General features: G+C 38.9%; 2 protein-coding genes across 3 annotated transcripts in view; one reads left to right on the plus strand and one right to left on the minus strand.

Annotated features, from left to right (window-relative positions):
• The first annotated feature begins 84 nt into the window (after positions 1 to 84).
• LOC112558192 (signal peptidase complex catalytic subunit SEC11A) lies at positions 85 to 6,084 on the plus strand. Its single transcript, XM_025228484.1, has 6 exons — positions 85 to 214; positions 754 to 863; positions 1,436 to 1,585; positions 1,721 to 1,840; positions 2,162 to 2,219; positions 3,264 to 6,084. The coding sequence occupies exons 1-6, from the start codon at positions 155 to 157 to the stop codon at positions 3,312 to 3,314; spliced, it is 549 nt and encodes a 182-aa protein (XP_025084269.1). The 5' UTR covers positions 85 to 154; the 3' UTR covers positions 3,315 to 6,084.
• Positions 6,085 to 7,606: 1,522 nt separating this feature from the next.
• LOC112558172 overlaps positions 7,607 to 23,365 on the minus strand; it is a 33,548-nt gene continuing 17,789 nt past the window's right edge. For both annotated transcript variants that reach the window (XM_025228462.1, XM_025228461.1), the window contains exons 3-6: positions 15,079 to 15,135; positions 14,552 to 14,741; positions 13,728 to 13,906; positions 7,607 to 13,387 (exon numbers count right to left, since the gene is read on the minus strand). In XM_025228462.1, coding sequence (XP_025084247.1) covers positions 12,785 to 13,387; positions 13,728 to 13,906; positions 14,552 to 14,741; positions 15,079 to 15,135 — 1,029 coding nt within the window. In that variant the 3' untranslated portion in view covers positions 7,607 to 12,784. The remainder of the gene's footprint in view (positions 13,388 to 13,727; positions 13,907 to 14,551; positions 14,742 to 15,078; positions 15,136 to 23,365) is intronic.

Genomic DNA, 23,365 nt, shown 5'->3' on the forward strand with positions numbered 1-23,365 from the left:
GATACACGATGTGATGAAAATTTTGAACAGTTGAAATCGTATTACACAATAGAAATTGGAGCGTGTAGTAAAAGATTAAACAAGGGGGGATAATCAGCGATACGTTACTTAAACGAGATTTCGCGTCAGCTTTTGAGTGCGAGCAGACGGCAACATGAGTGGAATGTTAAATTTTGATTTTCTGGATGACGTACGTCGTATGAATAAGCGACAGGTACATTTTCATATTCATTTATCCTTTTTTGTTATGAATATGTGTTTTTTGTAGTAAATTTCTGTTTGCGAAATAAGCATGTGGAGCATACACGATGCGCCAGTGACCATCTGTCATACGCACGTTTGAGAACGTAGACTGTAGCCGAATTGTCATACAGCTGTTTAATAAGATGTTCTTCAGTTGCAAGTATTTTTTTAAAGATAGTCGTATACAGTTTTGGAAATTGATTATGTTTAATAAGACGTGCATTTTGGGGTTAAAAATCTTCAATTATTTTATTTCCAAACTCATCAACTATTCGCGTGTACCATCGAATAAACAAAATGCAGCCGCAAAAATCAGAAAAATAACAAAAGCAAATGTATCCGAAACTTTCACGAATGAAACCTTAGTAGCATACTCGTTATTTTGGCGATCTTTGTTTCAGAATTATTATCTTTCAGTGACTTGAGAATGCATTAACAGTGCCACTACAACCGTAACAGGAAGTTTTTGAACATGGAAGTGATTTAAATTCCAGATTTTCTGTGTTGCAGTTATATTATCAGTTCCTCAACTTTGGCATGATTGTTTCCTCAGCACTGATGATATGGAAGGGGCTTATGGTGGTCACTGGCAGTGAGTCACCAATAGTTGTTGTTTTGAGGTAAGTCAAGTCTATATCTAGATATGGCTAGAACTCATTATCTGCCGGTCTAAAATTCTACTTTAGAATCAATGAGTATTTCTTTCTTTTTTTATTTGAAATCTATAGTTACCTCTAAACCACTATAGTTATCTCTAAATTCCATACTACCATTAACTCAATGGTAGAACCAACCTCTAACCCCTGATCCTAACCAATACCTTAAATCTTTTGTATGCAAGACAGCACAGACCCTGCCACTGGAAGTAAGACTACATATGAAGTATCTATAGTTTTATAAAAGCAGTGCCAGCCTATGAGGTAAAAAGCAACAAATCACATTTTCTGCATTTTAACAACAATAAATAATAATATAATATCACCTTGTTTCTACGTAAGAAAAATTAAAAAGGGAAATGCAGGAGTAATAAGTCTGGGACAGTTTAGAAAGTTGTCAACTTACACTGCTTGTGGCATAGTGAATAGAATTGTTGCTTTATTGCAATATGCAGGTAGTTTAAAATCCCAACATGATTACTGCTTTGTTTTAGTATAAATCAGTTATTTAATCAGTTATGTGATGGTGTTTCCAGTGGTAGCATGGAGCCAGCATTTCACAGGGGAGACCTTCTCTTTCTTACCAACTACAAAGAAGAACCAATTCGGGTAGGGGAGATAGTTGTCTTCAAAATAGAGGGTCGTGACATCCCAATTGTACATCGTGTCCTCAAAGTACATGAGAAGTAAGTAAAAGTGATGGAAAAGTTTTCAGAATGGTGTAATATTCACCTTAAACTATAGAGAATTAAAAAATAAGTCAGGGATTGTTGTTAATATCGCTGCATCACATAAATTCAGTTAGTTCCCTTTTTATGCAGGGAAGATGGGTCAGTCAAGTTTCTGACAAAGGGAGACAACAACTCTGTTGATGATCGTGGGCTGTATGCTCCAGGACAACTGTGGTTGGATAAAAAAGATGTAGTTGGACGAGCAAGAGGGTGAGTATAGTGTTTCTTTTTTGTCTTGTTTATACCTTTACTATTATATATATAGATATGTATGACTATATATAATGAGCATCACTGTTAGCATGTTACATGGTGGGTAGTCTTCTGAGATAATTGAGATAATTTACTTTGTTATACAGTCTGATATGCTACCTGATAACAAATGGTTTAATGATCACATGGAAATCTTATTTCACTTTCAAAAACATGTTTTTCAAGATGGTATAAAGTCATCTTGTACTAACTTATTGATTAGTCTACCTTGGGGAAATTTTTAAACTGCACGATCATGATATTCTTATGGTGTTGCAGGTTTGTGCCTTATGTTGGCATTGTCACCATACTCATGAATGACTATCCAAAATTTAAGGTAAAGTCCAAAATGACTGATTCTCTTAGCAGCTCTTATCAAACCACTTCCATTTTTTTTTCCTTTCAGTTTATGAAAGGTGGAGGATGTGTGTATAGGAGTATGTGGGGTGAAGTGCATACATAGGTATGTGTGGGAGAATGCATACTGGTAAAATGAGCTGTGTTGCATATAAACTTAGATTAGCACACAAAGATGAGAGAAAAAGTAAAGCTAAAGTAAATGCCTATTTTCAAAGGTTAAGCATTTTGATAGAAGTGTTAAAATATTCAGGCTCTCTCTATGAGCTGTTTCTATCTTATGCAGAGTGAATAATGAAGTAGTAAAGCAGAGTGAAGTAGTATATGTTACCAAGTGGCTAGGTGTGGATGGTTGAGCACCATACAAACTGCCCCATTAGCTAGATTCTAACCAAATTTTGTAGGATTACCCTTTTGTCCACAGGCAGAACATAAATGATGTTTGGGTTGTATATTTTGGTCAGAAACAGTTTTTTTTTTAAGTTGTTTGTTGCTCAAGTGCCTCCAAATGTTCAACAGAGTAAAGTTAGGCAAAGATTTTGGCATTGCTGTTGTTGACATTTTGTTTTCCTATCACTGACATCAATGTCAAGTATAAAAAAAACCTTATAGTTTATTTTCAATCTAAGCTTTACACAAGACTAGTGAGCCTGTGGCCTTTGTAGTTTAAAGCTGATATTGGTTGTATAGACACCATGTTACTGTTGTATTTAAACTGTGATGTTTATAACATGGATTAAAAGCCAATTATCATTTCAAGATTTCATTTTATTATGTTTTCATCATAAAATGACTTGGGCTTTTTTATTTTTAAACAGAGTCATCAGTTTTAATTTTTTTAAAGTGTTTGGTGCTGAAAGATATTAGTTATTTTAAGTTTTTAGGATAAGCTTATTCTTTGTTACTGCGTGTAGACCATGAAAACAGTCAAACTTTTAACACTTAATATTGTACTTTATGTAAGTTTTAAGAAGCTAGCTAAATATTGGACTTATTTACTCTTTCTTGATTTGTTTTGTTTCAGTATGCCATTCTCATATGCTTGGGGATCTTTGTGCTTGTTCACCGAGAATGAGATGACATTTACAGTTGTCTGCACAGTGCCACTCTTTCCAACTTTTTTATGTTTAGTTTTTCATTGTTTTTTTTTTTTTTTATTTTAAATGATATACAAGGGGCAGTCAAATGAAATGTAGTAGATGCAGATTTCAGACTTGGAAATTCACTTACCAGTTAATAATCTCCATGGTTGGCAAGGCACTTCTCCTATTGTGGAACGAGGTGATGGATGTACTGGGATGAAACCCACTCATGGACAGCCTCCTGCACTGATGCATCCAATGGGAATTTTTTGCCTTTCAGATGGTTCTTCATTTCACTAAAGATGTGGAAATCGCATGGCAATAAATCTGGGCTATAGGGTGGGTGAGTCAGTATTTCCCACCAGAACAGTGCCAGCTTATCGTTCATGAAGTTTGTCTTATGGGGGCATGCATTGTTGTGTAACAAAATTACACTTTGTGTCAAGAGTCCTGGGTGTTTGTTTTTTATTTTTTGAATGCAGGCACCCATGAGCACCCACATGCTGCTCTACATTAATGGTGTGACTATGTTCCTAGAATTCCTCTGGGAGAGGCCCCTGATGATCAACGAAAAAGGACAACATGAGTTTCCCTGCACTGGCCTGAGTCTTGAACTTTTTCAGAGGAGGGGATGGTCTACCTTTTGTTCCTTAGGAAGGTGTCACAGTACCCAATGGGCACAGATTTTCCAATACCCAAACTTTTCTTGAATACATGGTGTGGACACTGCCATGACTGATGTCTACAAGACTGGAAATTTCATCCTGTTATACATCTGTTCATGCAGATCAGGTTATCCACCGCTGCACAGTTTGACGCCATGAGCTTGCTCTATTCATGAATCATCTTTCAATAACATTTGTCCATCGCAATATTGTGCCGCCCATTTCCACACACCAGATTCACACAAACGAATGTTCACCATGCAGGGCAAGCATTCAATAATAAATTCTTACTTCACCCCCTACAGTCAGAAATTGTATCACAATATGCTGCTTCGTTTGAATGCTTCCATTTTGTTTTGTTCTTTCCAGTCAGGAATGCTAACTTCTTTGGTATGTAGAGAGTCTACGAGCAGGAATTATTTGCTCGGCGTCTGCTGCATTTCATTTGACTGCCCCTTGTAAATCATGACATGCTGATCTAAGTTTATGAACTGTGCATTGTTCACTAACAAGAACTGCAATTTTATCACTGCCGTGTAGGTCAGTGCTATTTTTCTTGCACATCAGTATCTTCTCAAGCCAGATTTAAAAATGTTCTTTCATAGCTGGTTTGTTAGTCGATTTTAAGAATACGTGTGATTGACGTGCAAGGATTACTAGTGTGCCTGGGAATCCTTTTCATGATGATGAATGTAAAACTGTAAAAGTGTTGCACTGTCTGTGACCACACACACACACAAAATGGTTAGCCTCTGAGATTATGCATTTCTTCAACACATACATATTCTTATTTCCGATTTATGGTTTGTCAATGCAGAATTTAGTCCCTGCAACCAGAAAGTAGAGGTTTCATGCAAGCACATGACCATGCACACACAGATAAACAGTTTATTTTTCAGAACAAAATCATTTTATATTTCTGCATGCATCTCGTGTAAATTAAATACTGTGCACAGCAACATTATAGGTAGGTAATCACAGGCATGGAAACTCAGATCAGAATGCCTTTTTGGATTATTTATTGACAAATTTCAAATGCATCTGCAAGTAGGAATTGTTAGGTTCAGTCACTACTTTCTGCTTATAATCGAGAATGGCAGTAGTATGGCCTTTCATTATTTTATAGTTTTCAGAATTTGGTCTTTTTTATTAGTTACAGATGCATTTACCTTGTCTGAAATGCTTGTGTGTTAATGATACAAATTATTGCCTCAATGCAGTTAATCTTTTGCTTACAGTGGATGAAAATGTGATTGCAGGATTCCACTACTTTCTTTTAATTGCTATTTCACATAAAAATATTAAAGAAGGTAAATCTGCACAGATGATTTAACATATTGACATAATATACTCAAAAATAAAGCATTTCTTAAAAAATATCAGAGAAGTATCAGTGTCAGAAGACAGTGCAAGAAGTTCCACCACCATGTGGTTATGTGCATGCAGACTCATAGCAGGTCATGGATTTTCAACTTACTGGGGCCAGAGGCATCCCTCAGCACGGCTGCTGTATAACTATGTGTGGGGAACTGGTGTTTTACACGTAGCTAGCAACTAAGGCTGTATCAGGGCAAGGCAGCCATTCCTGTGTGCAGATGCCACATGTAGAGAAAAAACAGAGTGCCAGAGACAAGAACTTAACCCAGAACAGTCAACCCTCACTGTATTGACAAAATGAGTAACTGTTGCACCACCGGACTTCTGCTAAAGTGTGTGAAAGACAGTATAATGTTATGCTGTTTCTTAAATAATCCACATTCAGCTTATGAAAATACATTTAAAACACATTTTTATAGCTATTTAAAAAAAAGATTTACTATTTTCAATATTTCCAGTTTTGTCTTATCCTGTGTTAGGTTCTTTGTTCAGAACAGTGTGGACTATAATTTATCAAGTGCTGTTAAATCTGTAAAAATGGTTTTATATTTGGTATGTTTCAAAGTCATTTTATGAAATTTCATGTGCATTAGTAGGTTTGTAAGATGTGAGCTGATGGTGAATATTTCATTTAAGAGAAAAAAAACAAAACAGGGTGGTGTCATGTTTAGTCATGTACTTCACAACTGAAATAAAGGCAGTAAATTTCACAACTAAAAAATGTTCATTCCATATTATCAAACAACATTTACTGTATATGAATACATGATGAATATATAAATCCTGCAAACATCCCGTTTTCCAACTCTTCAATTAAAATTCTGTGTGGTATAAATATGTGCATTTGTCTAGTTTCCAGGTCTTCTACACCATCTGTCAAGAAAGATCTCATGTGTCAGAATATCTGATCTGTTAAAACATGTGAGAGTGCGAAATTAATCAAAATACTGATTATTAACCAACAAACTTGTCAGAAGATTAAAATTTTTTTATTATTATTATTTCATGAATGCACTGGATAAACAGCCCACTCCTTCCCAGTCGTAATCTGGTTCTTCGGCCACTGCAGCATTGACTACCTTCCAACATACCTTGTGGGATAACTTTTCACACAAAGTGTCATGCAAATTCACGTTACCAGACCAGACCACTTTACGCCTCTTGATTGCAGTTAGGGGTTCCTGGTGTCCTACAAATATGTCTATGCAAAGTCATTGGTTTGATGTTTCCTGTATAAGTTAACGGAGCAGCCACCTCAAACACTTCTCGAATGCCTGAATTCTCCTCTCTGTATTTGCAGGGAGAGTCCACACTTCATAAAGCAGGATCTATCTATCTAATCCTCTTCGTGCATCAGGTTGCATATAAGGCCTCAACCAGAGTCTGCCACTGATGTCGATCGGCTGAAACCCGGTCTAGGTGACCCCATGTCCAGCCCTTTCCTTTCTTCTGACTTTCCACTGTTCTTCTCCAAGTTTCTTTTGGGCAGCCTGGAGTCCATCATAGGGCGACTCTGGAGAGGTCTGCTGTCTGCTGGCGGAGCACATGTCCAATCCATGGCCAACGCCTTCGTTGAACCTGTGTGGTGATGGACTCTGTTTCAGTTCTTCGTTGGTATTTGGCCAAAAGATGTTAAGTATGCGCCTGAGTCATCTGTTTTGGAAGACGTCAAGCTTGTTACTGACGGTTTTGGTCATCTTCCATGATTCTGATCTGTAAAGGAGGGTGCTGATCACATTTGACTTGAAGATTCTCAGCTTGATCTTCTGGCTGATGTTTTTTGCCTTCCGTGTGCTCCTGAGTGAGGTGAAGGCGTATGCCAGAAAAATGTATGCCAGGTGGACAGAAGCCTTGGCAGACAAAATGCCTTTCAATAGATCCTTCTGCAGTATTACAAAACTGTCTAATAAAATATTCCAGATCATTAGCTTTCTTTTATGCCAATCTTTAACGGCATTTGTCACTTTGTAGCAACATGAAATTGAGTCATTTTTAGTCATTTTTGCCTAACATTTGTAAATTATAGAAATTAGTTTTAAAATTGTAAAATCTCTATGGACAAAAATTTCCACAGACACCAAGTGAAACAAATTTGTATCCTTGAAGTGGTAATGGTTATTTTCTTCCTTTTTAAATGTGGTTGCTAATGCCCAAGTGTTTGTGCTGACATGCTTTAGTGTAGGGAAAGGAAGGGGCTTGCATGTGTAAAATTTGCTCCAAAATTTTTAAATGAAACAAAGCACTCAGATGTACAAATGTTTTACTGGTAACAGAAAATTACAAAAATCACTGTACAGAACTAACTAACAAGAACTGCACAAATTTGTACTGGTCAGTAGGTATGCTATATTTGGAATGATACTGTTATATTCGTGAGAAACTGCATTGTTTGATGAGATCTGCGCAAGTTATTGCTAACAAGAATTAAAGACAGTGAAAAAGTAGATAATGAAAAAAACTGCATAAAAAAAATTACAATTTGTATATCCATGGTTAAACACATGCTAGGAATCTCCTGCTTACTAACACATCCAATCCAAATTTACTTCCACAACAGGTTCTTTATACCTGACAGTTCAAAATGTTGCTGGCATGGTATTTAATAAAAAAAATTACCTGGGCTATGAAAAGGAGTCTCTTTAATCAATGTGACAGTTGAAAATATGCTGCTCAAAATATGTGTGTTTTAGTGCAAGTGCTCTATCGTGTGTTAAGAAACTTTACAACAGAAAACTGAGGTTTCTCTCAGCAGCAGCATCTAATACATACAACAAAATGATTAACCATTTTCCCACTCTACATAAATGATTCCTTTTACACCTTGTAGCCACTTCACACATCAGGCATTCACAATTTAAGAAAAACAGATTTTATACAACAGCGACTGCTGAAGCCAAGTCATAATCCAGGGAAGCAACTGCTAACATTGAAAAGTCAACTCCATTCAACAGTCCTGCTTCTAAAACTATTCTGCTACCAGCTGATCCCAATTTCTTCCTCACTGCACCAGTAAGAATAATCAATTTAACAGTAAACTATTTTCTGTGGTCAACATATATATACACATCTCCAGTATTTGACTTGGTTATTCACATGTACTGCAACTTTTAGTCTCATCATTGCAGTCAAGACCAACCACAACAGTCATGTAGATAATACAACTAAGCTGTATTATGGAGTACAAAATAATTTCCACTTTTAAATTGCTGCAGGAGCATATACTATCATGCTCATCACTCCTGAGTATTCTTGTGACAATCATTTTTAAAAGCTTCAAAGTTGATTTGGGACTCAACCCCAAAGTCACTCCAACATTCGAAAGTAGTTCTCCTCTTTTGTTAAAAATGGATCTCGACATCAATTTTTTTATATTTCTCATATTTCCACTTAGATTCTTAAAGGAAATTATCTGTTTACAACAAAAACAAAAAAAAGCAGTGCCATCATTAATCAACCAACATTTTTTGGTTTAGGAAAAATATCGAACCCACTCTACAAAAATTCTAAACTGGAGATTCTTAGAAAGTTTTCACTTTCTGACCACCACATATGTTAAGTAACAAAAAATACCCTAAATATAATAGAAATGTACATAGAATGATTCTGGTAAGAATACTAGTGTTGATTTGTATATCAAATACTCAAAACTGGATTTCTGTTAAAGCATCATGTTTATTTTAATACTGGTCAGCAAAAATGTATTTTATCAACTTTACCTTTGTCATGGCACCATAAACATCAGAGATATTGCTAAATCCAATTTTCAATGTCTACCATACATAAAGACCAAACGCAATGCACTAATTTTCACATCAAGCATACAAAAAGCAGCATGAATGCCAACATCACTCATGAACTTGTAGCCAGACAAGTGAATTCACCCTCATGCTGTAACCAATGAGACCTACTCAACTGTCATTTCCTAAATTCAAATTTCATTTAGTTAACAATGGAGTGCCATCATCCTATTACCAATTATCTCACACAAGATCATCAGGCTATGCAATACAATCAGCTGCTTTTCACCAAGACTATGGTCACAAACAAATGAAGTCACTTGTCTTGAAACTTTATTAAGAGTTAGATCTATAAAGGCAAAAGCTAGTTTTTGGCCACATGACTACAACAGTTTTCCAAGCATGATGCAGCATCTACTATCAAATCCAGCTCTATTAATACATAGGTAAACTTTCAACTAATATTTTTTACCTCTATTTAAATTGTACACATACAATGTGAGGATTGAAAAGAATCAGTGATAATTACTTAATCAAAGTAACCTTGTATTTTAGAGGTGGGAAAAATAAGTTCAACATTCCTTACACAAGTCTATCCAGCATAAGACTGATGATTCAGCAGGTGAGGGTTCTCTTTTGGATCTTTAATGTTTCTCCAAAAACACTTGTGGGTTTTTCTTCCAGCTCATTCATATTCCATTAGTGAACTCAACTGGTTTTTGTCTAATTAGTACATTGCACGATGGTTTGATACGACGATTCTACATAAAAATGAGTTATTGCTAAAGAGTTTAAAAAAGGAAAAGGTCCTGCGGTTTAATGGACTTAAGTAGGCAGGTAGTGGGGTGCAGTGTACTTCTTAGTGGTTTAATGAGTCTACACTAGAGCACTCCATGGGAAAGGCCTAACCTTCCATTACATATTATCTTCCTTAAATCAGGCACTGTTTGTTATAGGACCAGAGGAGTTTTCTGTTATAGTTCTAGGTAAACTTTGAATCCCTAGAGAACAGCTAAGTATAAGATAAGGGAAAATAACATGCATATATGACAGATTGCTGGACTTAAAATTACATTTTAAAAGTTAACGATTATTAAACAGTGGAGTAGAGCTATCAGTACAAAATAAGGAGATGGTAGGTGCTCCATTAAGATCAGGACAATTGCATTTCCTCTTCTCAGAAGCTGCCAACGAAGCGATGTTTATCCCATTGATGAACCAATACAGTAGTTTTCATTAATATAAATGCCCGTAAAGAAAATCCCATACTCTACTTATCTGAGATTCTAAACCATTGATGACAAACAGTCAATTGTTTGTGTTAAATGGTCATATCTTAATTGTCATCATACACTTCCAAGCCATATTATTAGGTCTACCCTGGTTAAAGGTCTTCATGTATAAATGATTAATTTTATTTGTTATTTTTTCGTTAGGAGTTTAGCTGTTTTTATCACAATTTCAATATTCACAAACTAATATTTTTCAAATGAACAAATGTTTTTTTTTTTTGCATTTTGAGAACAATTCATAAAGCATCTATATATATATGTACAATTTATACAAAAGTAAAGCATTTAGAAGATACAGTAAAATAATTTCCTTTTGTCCTTCTGAAGTAAAATGGATCATCTACTACACGCAGAATATAAGAAAATTAGTGTAATTCTCATGATTGTCTTTTTAGAAAGTCAGAGGCACTTCATTTTATAAAAACACAATTTGTATATCTCTCATATATATATATACTCAGGGGATGACAAAATCGCAGCTTTTAGTTTTTAATGCAACACAATATAAACAGTTAACTAGAACTCTCTGCACTTAAAAACTAAAAAAAAAAGCAAAATATAATGCACCACTGACTTGTTTTCTTAAAACCATTACTGGATAACCAGCTGCTTATACTGATGATTTCTAAAGCAAATTTGTCCAAAATAATCCTTTAATTCAGTTTTTAGAAACAAATCAAACTAATGTTTATCATAAGAGTGGCATGATTAAATGACAGTTTCCATGACCTCCGAGTCACTGTCATCATTACTTGAAAGATGCATTATTCCTTCATACTGAGCCTTGTGGCAACTCCTTTTACCATGCATCACATCCATCCTTTGACTACCAGAAGTCATTTGGCATTCTGATATACCTCTGCTTCCATTTGATCTATCACTCAACAATACCTGCTGTTCCACATTAGGGTCTTCAAAAACATCATCTAGATTTTCGTATGACTGAAGTGAAGGTGGTCCCTTAACAACTGGAACCTGTCCCTGACAGTAATCATATGAGGTTTGCTGGTGATGGTTTTTCCTGAAAGGAAAGGAATGAATTTCTACTTGGTCACCCTGATGGTTAAACTGAAAATCCTGGAATTGATGACAAGCATAACCATTCTGGCTTCTCAAGTAGCTTGGACTTCCTGACTGAGTGGCACTCTGTGTGTTTCCATGACGGTTGAGATGTCTCCTGGAATTTCCAGGCTCTAATCCATGGCTGCTACCACCATGAGAAGGAGTCAAAGCATTTCTAGCTGGACCCTTTGTCTTTGTGATCTGTCGGTAGAAATCACCCTCATCAGTTGTGTGTGAGGAGCTGCTTGCAATGGAATGAAGGGAACTGTTCCGAGAGTGAGCCAGACATTCATACGATGGTGGAGGTGAATATGGTGGTAAAGGCTTAGAAGAGACACGCTTTGGTCTTTGAACAACTGCAGTTTCTAGGTCATCAAGATCTGTGTCACAGGCAGCATCAGAAGAAGGCAAAGATGAAACTCTGGAAACTTTATGAAAAGCAGATTTCCTGCTGCTGTCATCTGTGGAGCAGGTGTAACCTGAACTGGTTAACTGTGGTGTCAACCCACGCCGGGGCATCATACCTTTCCCCTTTTTGTTGGGTCGTGCATATATATCCAGCTGCATGTCATCAACACCAACATGTGAACCATTGTGCAGGTTTTTCCCCGACCCAAAAGCTGGTGAGGATGACACAGTGGAAACAGATGGGCTTGGCAATGATCTTGGCAATATCATTCCTACAGCTTGTGCTGCACTGTACGGTGCATGCTGCAAGTCTCTGCCTGGCCTGCCAATTGCACTTTGACATTCATCATGGCAATAGGCAGGTTTTGTACCTTCCACAGCACTAATGTAACTCTTTGGTCTTGTGGGATGCTCCTGGTCAGAGCACTCACTAGATGATGTCGTATTGCTGGGGTTAGGTTTAGGCCATCTCTTCCTGTGGCTGCCAGTCACATGTGGCTTCACCCCTGAAGCAGAAGTTACTTTAGTTTCATGCTGGTTCTCATAGATAGGATGCCTTAGAGCTGTTGAAGGAAGATTAATCCCTCTTGCGGATACATTGTCTATATCTTCATAACTGTTTGCTCGTGTTGATGCCTTTGCGCTGCCTAAAGATTTACTACCATCACTTAGAGTACCATTTACACCAGTACCACATACCACCTCACCAGTGTGAAGTCTGCTGTTAGGCTTTCCTTGTGCACTGGGTCCATCCTGTGCTAGAGTCACTAGTCCACGCTGATTGCCAAGAGCACCCCCAACAGCAGCACTGCGCAGCAAACCTGTCATTTGAGCAGCGCTGACACAACTGTCCACATTTTCATAATCCAAAGGAGACCCTAATCCATGGGCATTTTCATAAAAATTATTCTGTTCCGCTGGTTTAGGGGTTGGTGCTTTCCGGACCTGATACGGCTGGGGTGTGGGATCGGATAATTTTTGCAGAATTGAGATCCTTATCTAGCAAAGCATTTTTCTGCTTGATACTCTGAGGTTCAGGGGTCAAGGAGCGTCTGTTCTGCATCTCCAGTTTCTTTGTGTTCATCTGTGCCTGACACTGGGAACTGTTTTCTTGCAGGTACCGCATCTGCAGACTGAGAATGAGCATAAGCTGCTGAGTATCCAAATTGTGGAGTGTGACTGCCCTGCGGGCTCGCTGGCGATGCTCTTTCAGTCGCCCTTGTCCTTCATTTCTTCTAGAACTCCCCCTGCGACCCAGTGTAGAGCAGCCATACACAGCACCTGACTCGAGACTGTCAAAGCTCTGATTTTGCCGTCGTGGTTGACTGAAACTGTGACTGCGCCGCATTCTGCATGCCTCATTATAGTCAACAGGAACATCAGATGGACTATAAATAATGTCTGTTGGTGTTGTCTCTCCTTCATCAGCTGATGGCCGAATCATATTCAGATGCTCATTTTCTGCTTCTGTGTTGGGTGGAGTAGATGAATTGCTAACAGTGAATATCTCTTCATAAGACTCCTCCTGTTAATATAAAACAGATAACTGTTAAATAACATTAACCATGGGTTAATATGTGCTACATATATTCATATATGAACATGCATGTTTGTGTATGTGGTGTATGTGTGCATGCATATATGTGCGTGCATATGTGCACACACTTTCATGTCTTAAAAATGTATGAAAACAGCTGACAAATTCAGAAAAACTTAACAAGCACAGGACAAGCACATCTTCAAAATACACTTGCATACTACACTGTCAGGGCCTTCTTAACTTTGTAGGCATAAAATGCATGACAGCATGCCAATTAAAACAAACAAGTTTTTCATAAAGAAAAATTCACAATGACTTTCTGTACCTCTAAAGTTCTTCTGTATAGTCTCTCTGTGTGGTAGGCAAGCAGTGCCAGCACGGCCACAGCAATGCACACAAGGAAGGTAACAATGTATACAACACATAATCCATACAGCATCTGTAGAAGTTGCCCCTCCACTGCGCTGCAGCTTGCCACGCCCACATAGACATATTTTGCCAAAGCTGTTGAAAAAGGAGTAAGACTGTAAAAAGAGTATTACTCTGTTTTCATTCCTATCTAATGACCATTGCACATCTATGTGTATTTTGAAATATGTACTATACAGCTTTGTCAAATTGTTTCTTAGATCACTGCTCTCTCATGGTAAAAGGTAGAAAAATTAAGACTGAGAAATATGCAGAGGTATCAGATGCACCACCCCCTTTTTAAAGAACTACAGTCATACAGGGACAGTCTAGTGGCTCTATGGCATTGTAAGAGTTTTACCAGTAAAGCCCTGTACATCGGGTTCAAATTTGGTCAGCACAACCTAAACTCAAATATGATTTAAATGAATGAGTCCTTGAGTATAAAGCCTAAATGGGATAATAGTGTACTCTCTGTACTAAGCAAATCACAAAGGATACACTGGATGCACTGCACAGTGGAAAGATGGTACAGGGCTTGAATCACAAGAGATACTTCACTTGTGAGAAAGTGCTATTGTGGCATGCTGGGATTTGTTTGTTTTTAACGCCGTGCCAGCAACTAAGGCTACATTGTGGCATGCTGGGAAAATGACTGGCACTCTCAAGGTGTGACTGTGGTTCTTGCCTATTAACTCTTAGGGGCATGACTGTGCATCTGTATGTACATTTCCTCTTTACCTTTGTCAGAATACTCCAGTGACAGCTGCTGTCGGCTGTATGGAGACAAGCAGTGGCATTCACTCTGCGCCTCATACATGGAGCACTGGACGAAGTGCAGCATGGGCTGAATGATATGTGTCCCTGTAAGAACTGCAGCACCACCACAAAGAATGGCTACTCCGGCACTGATTACTGATGTCAAAAACACCTGAACAGAAGCAGCATGACACTGACCATAACTTTATAAAGGTACATGTCCTGTCCATAATAAAGATGTTATTCTCCATTCGAAAGATTTCAAAGGTGACTATAAAAGAGATTCATTAGCTTTCTTAGCTGCAAATTTTGAGCGAATACTACAGAACGCATATATAACAACAACATTTAGCTTGGATTTTCTGGTAAAGCGTGATGCTACGCAATTTGGGAATAGTGCTTCTTTTTCAATAATAGGGACTTCTTCAAAAATAAGACTCTTAGGGTCTATTAGGTCGGAGAAACTGGGGTAGGAGGGGAATGGGAAAGAGCCAATAAAAACATCTTACCAAGAGATGCACTCGTTTCCAGAAAAGCAGAAAAACAAGAAGACCCACTATCAGCACCTGGAAAATATGGCAAACCACAAACATTGCTTATCATCTCAGTGCAATTTCCCTTAAAAAGTCAAAGGCTAAGTGTTATCCAGCTTCATGAAGCATGAGTGTTGTCCACAAGGAGAATTAATCTATTCAGTGTACATAAAGTGTCAGAGTTGGCTAGATGGAGTCATAGCACAAGAATTTCAAAGGCAAAAACAGCTAAAATTATACCATTTAGATGATGGTTATCAGAAACAAAAAAATATTTAAATAGTAACTATTGTCACTATTATTTTTCAAAAGTTAGTGTATTATTCCATTTTTTTTAAAAATCCCTTATTATCAACTATCTAGATATGAGTTTTAAGGTGAGCATGTATGCTGACAATCAGGCCATGTGAGGTAAGACCTCAAAAAGAGAGAGAGAAAAAAAACCCAAACAAAACAAAAACCTGCTTCAGTTGTGTGCCTATTTTGAGTGACTCATCATCGAAGGGCCTGGGAGAGATGCTGGTTCTCTGGTTATCTTTCAGGGAGATCGCTACAAGGACCTCTCACATCCCCCAACCATGCAGCAGATCCAAGACATATCTAAGCCACTTCTTTTTTGTAAGAGACTCAAAGAGCAAATGCCATATGTGGGCACTTGCACATCTGTGCAAGAGAAAGTGTAGGGGAGTATTGAGAGGAGAAATGTTTTCACAACCCTCAGGAAAAAAGCATGCTGCACCCATGTGTAAGCTTGTCTGTCCTACTCTGCTGCAGTAGTTCTATACCACTTGAAAATTATTGTATCAGCCAGAAGCAAGTCTATTAACATGACAGTAAACACCTGCACTTATGGAACTATTAAATAAACCAATGTGACAACCAGAATTTCTAGTTATATTTATCTCAGGCTTTTGAACACAGATTAACTATTACAAGAATGATCACAACAAAGATGGTTTAGTCAAATGCTTCAGGTAACAAAATCTATCTTGTAATACATAGGGCTGGTAGAAAATAAATTTACTGGATTTGTGTATCTGCACTCTTCTTCTCTCTACCACCTTTACCCCACCTCTCAAAACATCATCTTAATAGGTGTATAAGCTGGCAAGGCAAGAAATATGTTGAAAATATGCTACCCTGAAAGGAAAGATGCTGAATATCTTCAGACACTACAGGAAAACATGCAGCAAACTAGAAAAAGAAAGAAAAAAAGTAATTATGATGGAAGAATTATTATACAGATTTCCAGTTCTGTTCAGAACTGCTCTGGAAACACTAAAGCTTAAGTGTTTTGTGCCTTGGTTACTTATTAAGCCTTCATCTATTCACAAGATTGCTTTAAATGTTCCTGATGAGCTCCAGGATTTAATGTTCTTTATACTGCATCCATCTACTATATTAAGCACTCTTTAAAATGTTTGAAGAATGATGGATTTAGTTGTCATTTAATTAGCTTTAGTACACAGTCTACATGCATCCACGGCTCTAAAGACCCCAACACTGTACATCTTGAAGGATAACTGTCGAAACTGAATCATGAAAAAAAGCAGGCACAAAGGGGCTTTCTGTCCTCACAGACAGGTTTGGGATACAGCAGAAAAAAAATCTGTTTTGCTGATAACTTCCTGGGGAGAAAATCTTAACTTTTCCATGCCAAGGGTGTGCTGAAAGCATTTTATCACCCATGTAGGGTCCATAAATCATTAGTACCCACATCTGCAATAATGTTGCCGCCATATTAACAAACATTTTTAAATGCATTTTCCTTCCTCACCTCCTTATCCCACCCTCTCAATATCTCTCCCACTCCAGCTTCCCCAACCCTATCCTCTTGAATCAAGATGAGCTTAGCAAGCCCAGCAAGGTAAACTGTTCCAGAATGTTACAATATTTAGCAGGTAAGAAAATGATCAACAGGTCACCTGGTATCCTTTTTCCACCTGAGATATAATAATATAGATATGGATTGAAATATAGTGAAATGCAACAATATATAGTGATTGATCGGGTGATTTATATAGTTATACAGCCTGTTTCAGGTGAAACACATTTACAACTTTCTGGACTTTCCTCTTTAATTGGGCAGTGGTGTTTCTTTTATAGCCTGCTCCAACCCTCCTCCATAGCTCACCATCTCTTTATTGAAGACCTACTTTTAATTTCTTTAATATAGCTATGTTTGGGCATAATAAAAGTGGGGTACAATTGTTTGAGGTTTTATTCCCAATGACTGGCTAAAGCTCAGTTCAAGATACTTTTTTACCAAATCTGAGTCACTTCACACTTCACATCTATTCTCAAGATATCCACCTACAAATATCATTTATGCCATGATCTTGCATATGCATCTGCAACAAGGTTAACAATGCAGTATCATCTGAGAATTTAACAATACAGCTATTCTCCACAAGACTGATTTGGATGTGGTAGTGCATTTACCATGAAGTTATTTTCACAGTATTTTGGTGTATATGTGCTCTGTGTGTGGGTTTCTTGAGCAAACACTTCACAGAATTCTGGTATTTTGTTCTCAGTTTGCACCAATATTTCATGCACAACCATGAAGCCCCTTCAAAGAAGAAAAGTATTAAAAATATAACAGCAATACAAGAGGGTTATTAAGCAGTTATAATACACAGCAGTTGATGATGGGAAATTGCCTTGCTTGTTTGCACAATTCATGTTAATTACTGAAGTTATGCAGTTCATTATTAAAATTTAGGATAATAACTTTAGATCATAGGAAGCTATGAATATTTTCCTCTGAGACTAATGGCAGTTATAACTTTTTAACTGTTGACAAGAATGCGTGGTTGGTACTATTCCATCATTTTTAGCCAAACATAAAAAGTTACCAAAAAACGTTTAATGTAGATTTGCTTTTTGTGGGTTAAAAACAAAAATGTAGTTATCCAAGATAGCTTTAAATCTCCAGAAAGAGCTTTTAATGAACAAGCTAAATTTGAGAACCTAGGAAAAATTTTAAAATCTCTGATCCACCAGCCTGTAGGGGAAAAGACATGCAACTGCAATGTAACTGAATGTAACTGGATCAGTGAATATCTATAACTTAACACTGTGTTTTATCCAAGAGCAAACAGAGCATTTAGTGAGATTCACCTGGAACAAGGTGATAATGCTTAGCCACTTCAATGATAAAGTAGAAAAAGAAAAACCTGTGTGCCCCTCACACCACAAGCTCAAGGAATAGCACAGTTGCAGAGAACAAGAATAAATGTATGAAGCAGAAAAAATATAAGACATGAGAGTGAAAAAGAATGGACAGGAACAAAGCATGTCGCCGTGATGAGATATAGAGTGAGGGAACACCCTACAGCACACCAGTGAACACACTAAGGAGATACACTTGACTGGTGAATCTGGGGATGGGATACACCTGACAGGACCAAAATGCCGGGCTGGTAAACACGGCTTGGCTCCATGGTCCATCCAGGAATGTACAGACACAGACTTAACCCAAATCTTTCGGCGATAAGAACGGTAACGGGAGACACGTTACTGGTATCTAGCAATGATACACTTGACCGGTTACGTGCGACTGCGATACGTCACTCAGCTAACAGATGGCCCGCAAACCTGAAATGAGCCACAGCACTGAGATGCTGCTGCTGCTGCTGCTGCGATAAGTCACGGCGCTGCATCTGCTCGCTGCCGATTTGTAAGCGACGCTCAACAGGCCGACAGTCGTCCTCACCAGCAAGCGGCCGGTAGGGGGGAAGGGGAAACCTTCGAAGCGTGGGAAAAATCTGGTGCGGACCTCTTCTACCTCCACCCTGCGCCACGCACCCTTCTCCCCGTGTCAAGTAGGGCCGCGGGGCCGCTGAAGTGGAAGGAGGAAATGCTGCGCACAGTGAGTTGCGGGATGGAGGGTCGGGGTGAGGGATAGAGTACTACTTGGGGTGGGCCGGGGTGGAGAATCACCAACGAGAGAAGATGCGCCTTCAAGAGTCAAGAGATAGTAACTGCGATAGGTGCTGTAAAGGTTGGTGGGGAAAGAGGGGAGGTACATCATCGGAGGCAGGGCCAGGGATACAGGCGGAGCTCATCGACGAAGATGACACGTACACGGGTGCGAGAGTGCTAACCAAAGATTTCAAGAGAGGTACGCTGGCTATTACAAGACCTGTGTTTGACACCCGAACTCTGAGTGCTATGTAAGAAAGAGAAAGAGAGCTTAATGTCAAAGACCTTTGAGAGGGAGAGGGGAAAACTTTGTTCAGCATCCTCGGTTGCTGCCAGCTGACAAATGTTAGGTATCAGTCGCCATTTCTAACGGCGCACACAGAAATAAGGCCTGATGTCCGAGATAAACTGAGGAATGGGGTTGCTAGCTGTCAGCGCTGATACAGAGCTCAGCAAGGTCCCAAAAGCTGTGTTCATCATTTTTGCTGCCGCTATTACTTTTGCTACAGTTATCCGCTTAATCTGCTCTATTTTTGCTCCTGTTACAGCTACTTCTCCACAGTTGACTACCCTCAGTACCCACAGCTCCTTCCTTCTCTGAGAGCTATCGAGTCATATCGCACTGTATTACAGGCGCGTGAGTGATTTGTTGTCAGTTCACGCGGTTTATTTCAGTAACTAGGTCAGAAACTGGGGTATATTTTATAAGCTCCATCTGAGGCAGGCGTTCCCAGCCTGGGATACCCACACACCCAAGGATGCGAGATGGGGTTTCAGGGGTAGCGACAGAGCGTGGCCTTGACTGACGAGTCACGAGTCATCACTCTGCTGCCCTGACTATATATATATGTGTGATTTTAAAGTGTAGATAACATCTGGGTCTTTCTGAGACTAGGTGTTGCGTAAAAGGAATCGTTTATTTAATCCAAAAGATAGAGTATAGCAGAGTAAAATAATAATCAGAATATATTTAAAATAATTAAATTCTTCGTCTTAATATGTGATATATTACTTTTGTAAGGATAAAAACATTAATCACACATTTCCCAAGAGTGAAGGCTATCGAAAATGTTTAAAAAACTGATTGGTCTATCTGCGACGGAGTACAAAGACTTAAGAACACATGTGCGAAATAACTCAAATGAAACGGATCGAATCTCTGCTTTTTTCTGGTGGTGGTGAGGACTTATTAAACATTGACACTGGTTGTTATGGACGCTATGACAAACTCCCTGAAATCGAAAAAAAAAACTCTAACTCAACCCCTTATTTTTAGCTTTTTTTTCTGTTTTCCTGAACCCTTTCAAAGCACGCTGCATCGTGCGCTAAGTTTCCGTGTCAGACATGCAATTGAGTCTAAGCAACGGTTCAGTCCGGCCTGGGTCGTCAACGTGTTCTCACACATAAAAGAGCCCTTAAGGGCCGATAATCGCTTACAGGAAACTAATGTCGCTATACTTCCCCCTCTCCCCTACGTTATTCCCTCCCACCTGGCAACTCTCTGTGCCCTCCATTCATCAGTCTTTGATCTCGCCTTGATAAGGGAGCACCTCAGGAAACCCTCCCTCCCCTCTCTTGCTCAGCCGGCAAGTGTTTACAGCCCCAACCTCACATCACTTTCGTATTCCCCCAATTTTCAACATTCCAGGATGGAGCAAATGTTAGTGCTTCACCGACTTCCGGCCCCCAAAACTTGAAGTGGTTCGTGGAGAATAGCTATTATCATTCCACTTGGTAATTTCAATACAAGTTCAAGAATGACTTATTAGTTTTAATGTTTCGCACCATCCTGTCTACACTGCGCGCTCTCGTGAACGTTCCGCCCTTCCGTGAGATGTTGCAGTTATCCCGCCTTTTTTAAAATACTTTCAGCATGACTGCGCACTGAATTGTGTTTAATAGTTTTCTTCTCCCCCCACCCCCCTCAAAAAAAAACCACAAAAAAACCCGCAAATCTGAACTGTAGCTCTCGCCATTCTGAACTTGCAGCCATGGGAAATCCTTCAGACTTGATTTGTGAGTCACAGCTGATTGAATACGCAGACCTTAACAGCATCGCTAAAGTACAAATAAGAAGACAACATGCTAACTAAAATAGCAATATTCAAAGCAGAGATCTGTCAATTTTCCAGTTCATGCATATTCGCTTTTAAAAATATACCGTAAATGTCGGTCTATTGAGCGCACCTGTATGTAAGTCACACCCACTAATTTTTTTTTAAAATCTCTACTTTTTTCACAAATGAGCCGAACTGGCTGATAAGACACAAATATATACTGACCCATGCATGCTCTGTAAGTGCACGAACTTGTATTACAGGACTGCTTGCAGACGATTTTTTTCCCCCAGTTAACTACTAAAACGAGGCATGCTACTACAAAGCTTCGGGTTTAGTCACATTCTTTGTTTAGGTTCACCGAGACTAACAGCGGAGAACTTCGCAAGGCTAAGCATTGGTCTCGGCAGACAGCAGTCCACCTATACACCTCCACGGTATGTGTCCAAAGATCGAGTTCCGGAGGGAGAAGGAGCGGCGCACGTGATCCCGCTGTGCGGCCTGTCAATCTCATTCAATCTCATCTCCTGAATGGGCGAACAATGGCCACTTCACAGGTGACTGGGCTCAAATGGCGACTCTCTCACCCCGTGTCACGGCAGTCGCAAAGAGGGCGCCGCGCTCTGGAATCCGCTCCGCGTGATAACAATCTACCACCGACACGACTTCCGTCTGCCCATAACAATGGCTTCGCTCCACACTTCAGTCGGTACGCACGAGACCAACGGCGCCGTTGCTCTCAAAGCAAGTCATACTGTCTAGCCTGGCAGACACACTTGATTCGTCCTCGTGCTCAACAAGAAAGATGAGTGACAACGAACTGCAAGATGTCTGGGCAAAAAAACAAAAAGTTTTGGAAGTCATGAAAGAAACAATGAGTAACGTAAAAAAAAAAGGGACACACGATAAGGATGAGGATGGAAGGCTGCAGCAGGACTTCTCGTGGTAATAAAATGAGTGGTAGGTTATGAGGTTAACGAACAACAAGGCTGACGGACAAAATGCTTGAAGGTGTGGAGAAAGCTGTGAATGAAGCTACATCATACGCTAAGGTGCTGATGGTACCCAACCTCATCACGAAAAATATTCCCTACGCAGCACTGCAAATAACAGATCGCTGGCAATCTTGCCAACTTTTGCTTGTTGCAGATAATGAGGGGATTTGGGGAGTGGAGAGTACTGCCGGTATTTCCAGGAGTTGCAGAATGCATACTTCAGCTTTCCTGGACAATCAGGCTTTTTTTTTTGTTTTGATTTTTTATGCAAAGTGAGGTTTTCAGTACTTTAGTTAATCAAACCCACAATGCCAGGATTTTTTTCTATGGAAGCAACAATCAAAGAAAAAAAAACATTGCTTCCAATAGTTTTTTTTCTTTCAGACTAGACACTTCCAGAACACAAGGATGTAATTTAAAAAGCAGAAATCCACAGTGAAAATCATTATTCAGGCGTGATATATAGAAACACAAAAATATAACTTTAGTTCTGAGGGGCTCAGTTCAGACCTGATGAGAGGGAGGGAACATGGAGGGCTGGTACCCTGCTCAGCAGCTGTGGAGTGGCCCAGTTTTAGTCAGTAATTTCTTTTTCATTTTCTTAAACAAAAGTGAAAAGAAAAGAATTATGAAGAAAAAAAAAAACTAGACTTCATAAAATCTATAAAGCATAGGCTTCACCACCACTAGAGCTACTGCTATGTTCCGTAATTGTACCTAATCTGTGACAACATGATAAACATCCATTAGTGAAGGATATAAACTTGCATTTTTGGAATGACCCACTCGTATTTATCTGTCCGTCTGGTGTTGTTTGTCTTTATCTTCATTTTAATCTATGATTTCACATCCCCGGTGAATTTCCTTAGAAGAGGTGTGAGAAATTTTTTTGTCATTTCCACATACTGACACTTACATGACAGGTCTAAATGTTCATCCATGCAGTGTGAGAGCAGCGTGGTAACTCTTTTCTATCATTTTCCATCTATATTAAGTTATAAATGTAGTTTTCCAGTGATACAACTTGTAACAGTTACTGTTATTTAGCTGGGAATAAAAAAGTTACAATAATAATCAATGATTAATGCAAGGGGCGGAATTATCTGCCTGCACTGTGTGCTTCGGCGGCCCTGCTTCAGTGAGTGAACCTACTTTTCTGTCTCTCTTTTCTTTAAATGAAAACTCATAGATTGGCACATTGCGCTCAACACTACATCTGATCACACCAACAGTAAAAAGAAAGATTACGTAAGGTAATGCAATCTACTAAGAAGTGTATCAGCA

This window comes from Pomacea canaliculata, linkage group LG2 (assembly GCF_003073045.1).
Source record: "Pomacea canaliculata isolate SZHN2017 linkage group LG2, ASM307304v1, whole genome shotgun sequence".
Lineage (NCBI taxonomy): Eukaryota > Metazoa > Mollusca > Gastropoda > Architaenioglossa > Ampullariidae > Pomacea > Pomacea canaliculata.

Coding starts and splice junctions, on each gene's coding strand:
- LOC112558192 (XM_025228484.1), top strand. CDS start 155: ATGAGTGGAATGTTAAATTTTGATTTTCTGGATGACGTACGTCGTATG. Junction 215..753: donor GTCGTATGAATAAGCGACAG/GTACATTTTCAT, acceptor TCTGTGTTGCAG/TTATATTATCAGTTCCTCAA. Junction 864..1,435: donor CCAATAGTTGTTGTTTTGAG/GTAAGTCAAGTC, acceptor TGGTGTTTCCAG/TGGTAGCATGGAGCCAGCAT.